This window comes from Notothenia coriiceps, unplaced genomic scaffold, assembly GCF_000735185.1.
Source record: "Notothenia coriiceps isolate Sejong01 unplaced genomic scaffold, NC01 NC01_scaffold00000120, whole genome shotgun sequence".
NCBI lineage: Eukaryota > Metazoa > Chordata > Actinopteri > Perciformes > Nototheniidae > Notothenia > Notothenia coriiceps.
The window spans coordinates 145,353-158,273 of NW_011332821.1; the positions used below are offsets into that span (position 1 = coordinate 145,353).

The following is a 12,921-nucleotide window of genomic DNA, read 5'->3' on the forward strand; positions in this document are numbered from 1 at the left end:
CAAATTCCATAAATACATCCAGTATTTTATAGTACAAGTGCTGTTTGTGATGCTCTCAGCACTGAACAATTTAAAATAAAAACTAAATATTTTTTTTTCAGAATTAATGTGTATAATCCACACCCCGTAGTGTGGACATATTCATAAAAATTGCTTTGTTTCACACAACAAATCCTATAAAAACTGTAATTTGAGTGAAGCTGGCCCTTCAAAGCAGTGTTTCCCAACCTTTTAAAGTTAACTTAGATGTTATTAAACACTATTGACAGAAATGTGAACATTGTGTCTTATCTGGAAAGCTCATTGTAACTCTACACCTCCAGATTTTTGTTTAAAGTGGACCTATCATGCTATATTTGAATAATATAGTGTAGGACCATAAGACATATTTATACTTTTTATTTTTCAAAATACCAAACAGATCATGCATTTTAGCCATTCCTCATTTCGCTCAATGAGCGAAATGAGGAATGGCTAAAATGCATGATCTGTTTGGTATTTTGAAAAATAAAAAGTATAAATATGTCTTATGGTCCTACACTATATTATTCAAANTCCCAGCTGCTTCTAGTGAAGCCTTCCGAGTAAATCGCCAGAAGCGCCGAAACCTCCTCATCACTTTTTTTTGTGTTGCCATAAGTTATTCTCCCTCCGTTGGTGCGCGGGGCTAATGCTAATGCTAATAATGCTAATGCCAACAAATACAATGGCGNCGCCTCTGTCTCGCTGAAATGTTGCTTCCTGCGGATCCTCTCCAGCAGCTCGCCTCCACCCAGCAGCTCCAGAACCAGGAACGTGTGGAGCTGCAGAGAAAACACACACAAAACATTTCAGTTAAATGTACAACCTTTATTCTTTGAAGATGCTCTAAACAGGATTCATACACTTTCTTCACCAATGATTGTTTCAATGATTTTTCCATGACCTTTAACCTGAATTTCCGATGACAAAAAAAATTCTCTCAGCGTACCGCACTGAAATTTGTTTATCTTTAACATGGGAACAGGAAAATGAAGGTCTGCATATGAAACATGTTGTGCCTATCTAAAACAAATCAAATAGTAGGCTTACTAGCTTCTACACGCTAAAGCAACAAAAATCTCTCACCAGCAAAATACCTCTACAATTAAATGCCATTTATGTTTCATTACTTACGATACAGTATTTATTATCATTATAGTATTACTATTTCGGCGATTAGATCAAATATAAATTATATTTGATGCAAATTTCCATGATTTTTCCAAAACTTTGGGAAAAATATTGTTTTCCATAACTTTTCCAGGACCTGGAATTAGCATTTTGAATTTCCATGACTTTTCCAGGTTTTTAATGACCGTAAGAACCCTTTCTAAAGTAGAACAAACCATCCTAACTATTTTTGTGTGGTTTTTTATATATATATATATATTTTCAATCTTTCTTTCACAGCTTGCTGCACAACGAAATCTTAACATGTGAAATGATGGATGAGAACTTTTTGTTGCATAATAAATAAAGCAAAAACAGCCCATCCTTGATGCCATGATGGTGAAATCAAACGATAGCATTGAGTGAAAGTGAAAGGGGCCAAACAAAGTGGGAAGGGAATAATGTGTCTGGGCGTTGGGGCAGAGTTTCTCATTAGCGCTCAGTCTGGGGAACAAAGGCAGGACTGCGTTGAGGCGAGGCTTTGATCTGGGTCACAGGCCTCCGAGGTACAGTAATAACCCCACTGAGCTCATCAGGACTAAAGTGGTGCTCCTGGGTTTGAAGGAGCGGGGATAATGAACCTGTACACAGTCAGCCACACGGTCCACCTTCCCAATAACCCGGGTGAGCTACATTTGCAACACACTTAGTTTGGTTGGAGTGTACGGCTCGATTAGCAACACAAGTAAATCTAGGTTGTTTCTATTCAGCGGTGTGAATGGGGGACTGTACAGCTGCAGTTTATAAATACGTTTGGTGTGAAATATCGGGCACACGGAGAAATGTTTATGGGACAATACAAAGGAGAGATAAAGATAGACCTCCCTATTAATCTGCCTTGTTCCAGTTCCAGGACTTATTAAGGGCTCCACAGAGAGCCATGCAAAACAGAATTCATGGCTGTAAATGTAGATTACCTGGTCGTGGTAGATTTCATGTAGCTTGACAATGTTAGGGTGGCCGTCGCAGAGCTTCAGGGCTGCTATTTCCCGCTGAGTCTGCGCCTCCATCCTGCAGCAAACACAAGCAGGAAGCCAGAGAACTGTCACAGAATAGAACATAAATACACACATACGCAGTAGAGTGAGAACGTGGCCCAGTTCTGTTTCCTTTTATAGGTTTTTTTCAATTGCCACAAGCCACTCTGCAGTTTTAATAATTATTATATTAAGTGTGCCTGTAAAAATAATGTGCAAAAGTAGGATTTTAAAAAAGGGAACAGAATATCACCCATTCATTTTCTACTTTGTCAAATATAATCTTTTGACAGTAGGTTGTGTGGGGTTGTCATTCTCTAATGCCCATTATTACATGGCTTAGTTGAATACTCGATTCTGATTGGTCAATTCAGAACACGTGACACGTTGTTAATACCGAACAGACAGACCGCTGTCAAGGACTTATTGACCGTTGTTAAGGACGCTCACATCTACACAAACAAGACCGTTCGATTGAACTTAATACAGCAGTTTGGTTTTCTAACTGAAAAGACAAGAGCGACAAGAAAACAGCGGAGAAGTAACGGGCAGAAATCCTCCTTTTTACAAAACGGTCCACACATAGACATGAAACGGCGACACATATTCAGTTGCCAGTTACTTTGGCATTAGGGCAGGGATATCTAGATACTTTCCAAGGTTTGACATAATGAATTGTGCTACTTTTAAAGCAAGCAGCAATGTTTTCAAATCTGTAATCAAAAAGCTCCTCAAAAACGCTATCGAAGCAGTTCCTGCTATTGCTACGTTAGTTCAAACAGTAACAACGGCCTATTTTTCTTAGCGGATGCATGTCAATTTAAATCAATACATACAACTATTTTTTAAATCAATAAAATCATTTTCTAAATCCATAAAAGCATTTCAATTAATAGTGGGAGTCATAACGTTACTTTGTTGAGAATGTGGCCATGTAATAAGCGGGATAATGTGCTGCGACGCGGTCATTATGGGGAAAAGAACACCGACAGGCTGATCAGGAGCCCGACGCGAAGCGGAGGGATCTTGATCGGCATGAAGGTAATCCCTTACGTGTTATCCCATAATTCACAGAGGATCGCCCCTTTTTATATTCCTCTATAAATAGCAAACAAGGTTTATTTGAACTCGTACGTGCAGTTTGGCTCTGCTGATTTTATTTACCGTGACATGCACAAACTACAACTAACAAATAGTTAGGAAACAATAGGGTGCTGATAGAAAAGTGTGAACAAGTCTTCAGGAACATCATATTTGTTTGTGCTTTCTTATTATAGCTATAATATTTGGTGCCACACACTCAGTGGAGGAGTGTAGTGTAGGACTGCAGTCCACACACACGATCAAAGCTTGTTTTGTAACAGCTTGTTTGTGAGCACAGATGTATTTACATTTCATTAACCCACATCTGGCAACCCTTAACAGAGTAATATAGCAAATAAAATCTGCTACATGGTGAAGTTGAGTCAAATTCAGATTTGTTTTGTATTCATTGGTTTTAAGATAACACACCTATTTTAATTTTTTGTGTATGATTTAGCTGAGAAATGTGTTCTGGCAGTGAGAGAAAGAGGGAGCCGAACATAAACATCACACAGCCACACACAGCATCTGAGTTGACAAACACATCTGAGGAGAGCAGGATGTGAGATTGTACCTCTTGCTGACAATCTTGACTGCGTATTTCTGCCCGGTCTTCTTGTGTGTGCACCGCCTGCAGATGGAGAAGCTTCCCTCTCCCAAAGCGCTGTCCTTCAGGTCCATCTCATAGCTCATGTAGAAAGGAGAGTCCTGAAGAAAGTGGACAGGAAAACATTTGGTCAAATATATTTAAAAAAAAAATAGTATGAGACTAAGTTCTTTCTGTTTAACTTATATAAATGTTTAGTACACTGCTTTTCCTTTGATCATGGGCAGATCAAATTAATTTGCTGTTTATTTGAATATTTTTGAAGCTCGACAGCTGTTTTTTTATCTTTTCTTACAAAATACTGTAACTACAGTACTGCAACCAAACACAACAAATCATGTTCTTTGAACTTCTTCAAGAGTTCCTATGTTGTCTTGTTCTCCACGAAAAAACACAATGCATGTGGGCGAGGCATACAAGTCCTCTCTCATGTGTTCTCAAATTGAAGTCTAAGGAGTCTTATTTACCTAATTCAATAACCACTGACAACAGCCTGACACAAGTATTGCTTATTCTATGTTGTGATTATAAAATGCGTATGAAAAACAATGAGGAACCAAGTACATTTCTCTTGTTGTGCAATGTTTTCAAAGGCATCTGCAAAACACCTGGAAGTAGCAAATGTAGATTTTCTAGATCTGTGATACAATATGAGAGATCACTTAAAGACAAGATAGGAAACTGTTGACTGGCTTCCTGTTCCTGAGAGAGAAAATCGCACAAAATCCTGTTTAGCACGGTGAGCTGAGGCTTTAGGGAGTTTGAAGCAGACGGTTGCCCGACTGCTCGTCTTAAACTTCCCCTTTCTGAATTGAGTAAGCTCCAAAAAAGGAGTAGGCTATTACCAAGCTTGCATGCAAGTCATGGAAATTCTATTTGGTATGCCGAGCATTTTGTTGATTAATTAAACATTGCACCTTTTGGGGCTGGATTGAAAATCATTAGAATGATTCATTGTAGTTTCCATCACCAATGTAATAAATCTGGTAATAAATCTTGAAAACAGCAAAGTTTGCAGCAGTTACTCAGAACGTTGATGAAAACGCTTGAAACCTAGTGAGCCCACAAAACAACAACGCACAGCTGCCTCTCGGAAAACATTACGCTGGACAGATACACCAGTGTATTCACTGATAAACACAGGATCATGCCTGGCAGCTGAATCTAAACATTTGTGAGGAACACAAGTACAGTGGAAAACAAAGTTTGAGTGAAATGGAGACGATAGGGGAAAGAAATCTCACATGTCTGTGACAGCAGCCATTAGCCTAAGTGTGTTTGTGCTGGAGGATCCAAGTCCATCCGTCTCACCTTCATCATGGCGCTGCGGGCCACCGCGGCAGAGCGGGGCCTCTCGGAGCCCCCACACAGCTGGAGATGGTCGTCCATCACCACATTCCTCTTAAACAGGATGGAGGGGGCCATGAAGGAGTAGCCCTGCACAGAAACACATGAAGTCTACGTGTTACATTGTAAAGTGAGGGTAGGACTATAAGGACAGAGAGAAAAGTACATCCAGTTCTGCAGCCTCAGTAAGAGCCTGATTAAACTTTATCTAATGTATTACAGACATTTATAGAGTCTGTTCATTAGTATTTTTACTTGAAATGATGAAACAGGGTATATGCAGGAATCCTGAAGTCAAATGTAAGACTTTTTAAGACCTTTTTTAAGACCCTTTCCATACATTTTAAGACCTCATCGCCACTTGGAGTTTTAACCGGTTACCTTGGCGACACACTTTACCTCACAGTTACTATATACAGTATTGATTGTCCTTCCTCCTTATCTTCCAACCATTTGGACGCAGACTTGCATTTCCCCATAAAGATGTTTTTTAACAACCGGTGTAAACGGGCCTTCGAGCGCTATCAAGCAGTGAGCGTGAGATGTCCTGTTCAGATGACGTCAAATCCAACGGGATGCCATAAATAAACTACACAGAATCACACTACACACCTACGCAATGATTACATTCAGGCAGACTGTAGAATACAACCTCTTTGGACAATTGATATACTTATTGAAAACAAGCTAAAATGTAATACCTTGGAAAATACCGTTTAATACTTTTTAATAGCCTTCGTTTTTGCTAAATTGATTTATCAACTTTTAATACTCTTTAAGACCCCGCGGACACCCTGTGAAAGCACTAATGACAAGGTAGAAGAAAATGTCAACTATATTTTGGTGTTTAGTTTTTACCTAATTTATTTTTTTATTTAATTTTTTTGTCTTTTCACAAAAAATAGAGGAAGATCTTGGGTAAAAAATGATAAGAGAATGAATATGAAATACATTTCAAATCACACTTACTATGGAAATCAAACACTACTTATAGACACGTATTTTTTTTATTTGCGTATTTACTGTAAAACTTAAAATTGTTTTTGCATCTTTCCTCAAGTCTTTAAGTCGGAGCAGCCTGTCAGCTCCACAGTGAGTGGCAGCGGCTGTCCAGCTGTTCCTATTGTCAGAGCTGTCATTGTGGAGGCGCTGCCTGCCTAATTCCAGCTGTGGGGAGCCCAAAGCTTTTAGCTGGCATTAATCTCTCTCTCTCTCTCCATTTTCCCCCGACACACACACAGCTGTGTGGTATGTAGTGACAGCAATAGATGGACGGAAGGATGGGTGGTGAATGAATGAGATGCCCTAAATTGCCGGGCTTGAATATTTGATTGCTCTGCTGTGAAATTACATCTTGGCGCTCTTAATGCAATTTTAATTTTGTTTTGTGAGGCACCGTGGGGGAGCAAGTGCACAGTTTAAAATTGGGATTGCTGTCGTTATCTGAGAGATTGCTAGGCTTGCAAATTATAAAGACCACAAAATTTCAGACTATGTGAATGGCAGCTGAGTGCGAAAAAAGCCAAGATGAAGTTGGCAATCAAAGACTGAAGGCGTAACCGAGACAGACGTGGTGATGCTCTCAAAGTGTAACCTTTTATTCCACGAGAGAAGCCCGTTAATGGATCTATTGATCTACCCAGCTCAAGGATCCAGAAGGCAATCAGAGTTGAAATTTCATGCAATACATCAGACATCCATCAGCTGGCATAGAGTTGTGGGCCATATTATGGTTCAAAGCTACATCAAAAATAGTCATTCACATCTGTTACTTCAATAAGAGCTGCATATGGCAGCAATTACCTCAATAAAAGCCTCTTTAGTCAATTTGAATACCAGTGCACACAGACAGTCTCATGTTGACTTACAGCAACCTTTTGAGGACATTCAAAACTTCACTTGATTACTTCAATTGCGCTGGAGTATGTCAAATATAGTCACAGACAAAAAGTGGATAATGTATAATGCAATTTTTCATCCGTGTCAACATTTCACACTGCCTGCAATCAAAGCCCAGATAGACATGAGCACAGAGCAAATGGAAATACAAATGTTGTCCTGTGCAGTGACCTGAAAGAACACAGAGGAATGAGTATGTGTGCTAACAAAACAATGAGTCACAACAAAAAATAGTCTGGTTGTCTAACATCCTGTAACGCTCTCCCACCTGGAAGATGCGATCGCAGTTCTGAGGCAGAGCTGCAGGAGAGTAGGTGGGGTCCATCTCTGTGAACTCTTCGGCAAAGTTGCTGACATCCAGCTCGTCCCGAATCACTGGCTTGAACGGGGCGGGAACCTTCTTAGCTGCCAAGTCCTCCCAGTTAATTTTCTAAAGTGAGTTTGGAAAAAATACATTTTGGTTGATCGCTATCCTTATTAACGTAGCTTAAACAAACACAGTTTTCTAAATGCTCTTCACTTAAAGGGGACCTATCATGCAAAATGCACTTTTGGATGTCTTTTATACATAAATATGTGTCCCCGGTGTGTCGGGGAACTCACGCAGCGTCAGAAAATAAAACCCTCTCTTTTCCTCCGTACCCAAATCTCTAAAAACGGGGCTACAACGGAGCTGATCCAGATTTGCGTCCGATATGACGTAATATCGGAAATGTAGGCTGGCTTTACACCCACGGCCCTATCAGAAACGTTGCTATCAGACATCGAATATGGTCGGTGCATGTTTACATTAGCATCGCTCACACTCAGAGCTAACCTGTACTGCACAGAGCATGCGTGTGAAGAAGCAGGAAATAAAAAGGAACTCACCTTGTGGTATAACCGGCAAGAGAGAAAGCCTTTGAGCTCCATACTGTTTCAGAAATACTCCTTGATAATCCATGATATGGCAGATCATCACGGCAGTATTTAGTTTAGACGGTAGCTGCCGGGTCCCGCATGAGCTCAGACCCCTTTTTTTTTTTATCACATTTTTTTTTTTTTAAAGCTTTATACCCAAAATCAGCACTTTTGAAACAGGAAGTGAAATAGAGGGATATGAGGCATGGCTAGAATGGGTGATCCGTTAGGTATTTTGACCAAAACACTTCATAGACATGTTTTTTATATATTGTTAGATATCTGAGACCTATGCTATTGCCTAAAAATAGCATGATGGTTGCACTTTAAAGCAGCCCCATTATGTAGATTACCAGCCCACTCTGTTACATAGATTTCTTTTAATATTATGAAATATCCAAGACAAGCAATGAGACCCACCTGGTAAAATGGGTGTTTTTTTATATTCTCCGCTCCTTTAGGGCCTGAGCCCAATCTCTTTTTGGGGTCTTTGATGAGGAGTCGCTGGATGAGGTCTTTGGCCAGAGGTCCCATATCTTTGGGGAAAGGAGGATCCTTTTTTGAAATCCTCCTGTGATGCGTGAGACAGACATGGTCAGTGATAATAATAATAATTAAAGACGAAAACTGTGGCTGATGATCAGGGAGAATCCATACTTGGCGATGTCTGTGTGCGAGTTCTCATCTCCATCCACGGTGAAGGGGGATCCGCCAGTCAGAAGCTCGTACATCAAAACGCCGAGACTCCACCAGTCCACCGCCTGGAATGAATGAAAGCAACCACCCGTGACTTAAGCTTAACACGCTAAAAGAAAAACCTCACTGCGGGAATACAGAGAGGAGAATTTAGGCTGCTAAAACTACATCTTACCTTGTCATGTCCAGACTCTCCACCTTCCACTATTTCTGGAGCCATATATTCAATGGTGCCACAGACAGAAAACGCTCTTTCCATCTGTGTTCACAAATGCACAAAAAAAAAAAGACTCATTTTAAAAATCTAAACATAACAAAAAAACGTGGTTTTATTGAAAATGGAGTGGACTGTCTGACAACAGTTCAAGATTGAAGACCCTGAAAAACTTGATTTTACATCTGACGTATTTTAAAGAAAAATGTGTTTTATGAGGAAGGACATGGATTCATCACGTTCGTTTGATCTCAAGGATATAATTAATATCGTTTGGTGATAAAAACTGAATAAAAAACATCACTTTTATTCGTTTTTTTAAGGACTTTTCAACAGGGAACCATTATAATCCTTGACTACATGAGCACCAATTAAGTGAAAGTTTGGGAAAATATATATATATTTAATGTTAAAAGAGTTTAGGAGAGAATCTTCTTCTTCTGTTCTCTTGGGGTCATCAGTTTATGGATGAATGGGTATTTAAACGTACGGTTGAGACATACTGTACCTGATCAAATTCCTTACTGAGGCCAAAGTCTGTGAGAACTATATGTCCACTTGAATCCAGCAGAATATTCTCAAGTTTTAGGTCCCGGTAGACAATGCCAAGCTGCAACAATAAAAAGACAGAAGGGTAAGTGCAACAGAAAAGAGTAACCATCAATAGACAACTCCTGAACATACAAGAGGCCTTGGTTGTGTAGAATCTATGAATGACCTCGTGTAGATGTTCCAGCGCTGACACAATCTCTCCACTGTACAGGGCAACTTCTTGTTCCTTAAATCGCACCCTTTGCACCAAATGTGTGAAGAGCTCTCCACCGTTTACATAATCTATTAAAAAAGAGATGATATCATGCATGTCATGTTTCCATCAAATAATATGGCTTCAATAAGACAATCATTAACCTTTTATTTTTCTTGATAAACATAACACAGAAGGCAGTTTCCTATTAAGAAAGTCTAACCGAGAATGAGGTGCAGCTTGGTATCCGTCTGGAAGGCATAGTGAAGTGTGACGAGGAACGGAGACTGGCGGATGTGTTCGAGCACCTGCCGCTCCGTGCGTGTGTGTTCAGCAGTCTTTGCCTTTTGTACAATTGTGGCTTTCTTCAAAACCTTCATGGCGTACAGCTTCCCTGCATCATGGCCACTCACTTTCCTCACCAGGAACACCTTGCCATATGCTGGTGGTTAAAATAAACAAAGACAGAGAGCAAAGGTCAGTGCAAAAAAGGCAGGAATGACTGCTATGACATGCTGATCATTCTAGAAACACATGGCATGAACACTATCATGTAAATGTCACATTGTGGTTAACATACAATTTAACGTGTCACTCACCTCCTGTGCCAAGCACCTTCAACAGCTCAAAGTTTTCAATGCCCACTCTCTCCACGTGGCCCGTCAGGTTGGCTGAAGTCAGAGCAGACGTAAAGTATTAGAATCAGACAAACCATTTATTTCACGTTACAAAACAAAAGGCTTGAATTATAAAGTACTGTAGACAAATTCAATAACAAATGTCATTTTACATTTTGTTGTTAGAGATCATTAGAGTAGATATAGAGTAGAGAGTCCCTTGGGGGTCTGATGTCCATTCATATTTTATGTGTACAAAAAGACACACAATGAATGAGATGCAAGCAAAGGAAAACATATACTTTCCAAATTAGGATTTCTTTCAGCTGAGACAGGAACATTTATCTATATTCAATTCTGTTTGTAATCCACACTCCCACTAACATGGTTTGTACCACATTAAGACAACTGAGGCATGACCTACAAGCCATTCACTAACAAAACATTTCATTGATAAAAATGAGTCAAGAAATTCTCACATCTCATTGTCTAAAGAATATGGTTGATGCGGCCAAGTTGTAAATAAATTGTAATCTGATCAGCTGTTCTAACATGTTGCCAAAAGCTGCACCAGAGAGCGCATTGCATCACCTTACAGTCTTTCTATTTTGTAAGTGGGGCCCACGTTATACATACAGTATTCTTAGATTTCATTTGTAATACAAAAAGACTCAGTCATGCCGCTTTATGGCGTAAAAAGGAAATTCTGCTGAGCTAAAAGGTTGTAAAAGTGGGCTTTAAATTTAGGGACCAGCGACTTGAACACTGAATAAAAAAGTCTGTTTTGTTGTTAAATGAACGTATAGCAAACAGCAGCAGCCTGGGAAAGTCAAACAGCCTGGGAAGGACAAACAGGTGAATTTGTTTAATTGTAAAAAAGTGCAAATAATGGAGACACATGCAAAGTTGCTTCATGAAAACAACGATGCCAGGATGATATTATCTTCAATGCAACAGCAAATATACTTGCTACATTAACCAGCAAAAGGTCATTATCTTCCATCAGGGATTTTTAGTAAAGTCTGCCAACACTGTGACTCCTCCTGTCTTTCTAAATCATGGTCTCCCAGTACAGCCGACTGAACTGAGCATCGCACGCTCTCAGACAAGCGTCTCCATTGTAGTGAAAACATTCATTCTGTCTCATACGTCTGGAAATAGGCTACTGAGCAATTTCAGCGGCTGATTTCATCTTTTTCTGCTGCTTCTCCAGCACACAAGAAGTAAAGGTGCAATTATTAGACACTTGGTGCATACTGTATCGTCTCCAAACAACAACGCTGTCCTTCGAATCTGAGGTCAGGGGTTCAGGTTGCATAACAGTCTTGTCAAGCTCATCTGCCGTGTCCCAATTTGAGTTAGGTGTTTATTAATAGACTGACAGAGGTGTTGAACCAGATGATTTCCTTACTACGAGACAAGCAGAATCTCCGCAGTCTGCGGGACAGAAATGATTAAGTTCCTCTGAAGAAAAGACTTTCCTTAAAGTGGACCTATCATGCTATATTTGAATAATATAGTGTAGGACCATACCTATATAAGCAGTGTTTCCGCCAGACCAGGGCTGAGAGGGCGTCCAAGGGGGGGGGTTGTTTTGAATTTTGACTCGAGCCGTCCCTTATAGATACTGTATTTTTACATTAGTGAGCCGGATCATTTGGCTCGGCTCTCTTAAAGCGCCGGCTGTTTCGGCTCCCAAACGGCTCCCAAACGGCACTTCAAACGGCTCTTCATGTTTCCACAGTTTACCACGGAGCCTCAGTTTCGCCGCTGCCAGGCTCTGGTGCTCGCAGCTCACGCGCGCTCCACTAAAAGCCCCCAGCTCATCGCGTCCAAATCGCGCACGTTCCGTGTTGTCCTGTAGCAGGCACCTTCGATGTCGGGGAAACGATCTTCAATACTCAGAAAAGAATCCCACCAGACTCCTTTGCCCCTCCAGCAGCGGGATGTCCTTGTCCTTTTCGTCATTTCAAGTGATAAAAACTCTCGATCTTCTCTCGAATTATTAATATTTTTGGACGCCCTCGGCTCGCGTTCAGGACGTCCCGAGCTGAATAAGGGCCTCAAATGACGGCAAGACGCCCCCTGGCGGAAACGCTGCTACTAACCAGCTCTAACTAACTCTAACTTATCTAAATACATCGGGGGTAACCGATGAGGGTTTTGGTTGTGAAGTATTTCTTATATATTTCTGAGGTGCGACTGTCCACTTGCTGTATTTTAGTTTTTTATTAAATACACAAACAAACAGCATTTGTGTTTCTTCCATGAAGCGCTGAAATCTAACACAATAAATATTAAAGGTCACCTATCATGCTATTTTCAGGCATATATTTTGGGTCTCAGATATATAAAATATATAAAAACATGTCTATGATGTGTTTTTTTNTTTAATAATCTGTTCAGAGTTAAACAAGGTTTTAAAGGTCTCCTATCATGCTATTTTTAGGCATATATTATGGGTCTCAGATATATAAATATATAAAAACATGTCTATGATGTGTTTTTTTGAAAATACAAACAGATCATGCATTTTAGAAATCCCACGTACCCAGCTGTTGGAGAAAGGCTGATTGTGGGTCCTTAGCTTGAGAAAAAAAAAGAGGAGGCGGAGCTAATGCCTGATCAGAATTCTACCCGAGATA

The 12,921-nt window shown here is 40.1% G+C and overlaps 1 protein-coding gene across 1 annotated transcript in view; it reads right to left on the reverse strand.

Moving 5' to 3' along the window:
• rps6ka5 (ribosomal protein S6 kinase, polypeptide 5) overlaps positions 1–12,921 on the reverse strand; it is a 24,782-nt gene that overhangs the window by 9,092 nt on the left and 2,769 nt on the right. Inside the window, exons 2-14 of the mRNA XM_010767306.1 lie at positions 10,259–10,330; positions 9,883–10,101; positions 9,633–9,748; positions 9,423–9,524; positions 8,876–8,959; positions 8,662–8,765; positions 8,425–8,575; positions 7,373–7,534; positions 5,170–5,295; positions 3,826–3,959; positions 2,109–2,202; positions 669–803; positions 318–350 (exon numbers count right to left, since the gene is read on the reverse strand). Coding sequence (XP_010765608.1) covers positions 318–350; positions 669–803; positions 2,109–2,202; positions 3,826–3,959; positions 5,170–5,295; positions 7,373–7,534; positions 8,425–8,575; positions 8,662–8,765; positions 8,876–8,959; positions 9,423–9,524; positions 9,633–9,748; positions 9,883–10,101; positions 10,259–10,330 — 1,532 coding nt within the window. The remainder of the gene's footprint in view (positions 1–317; positions 351–668; positions 804–2,108; positions 2,203–3,825; positions 3,960–5,169; positions 5,296–7,372; positions 7,535–8,424; positions 8,576–8,661; positions 8,766–8,875; positions 8,960–9,422; positions 9,525–9,632; positions 9,749–9,882; positions 10,102–10,258; positions 10,331–12,921) is intronic.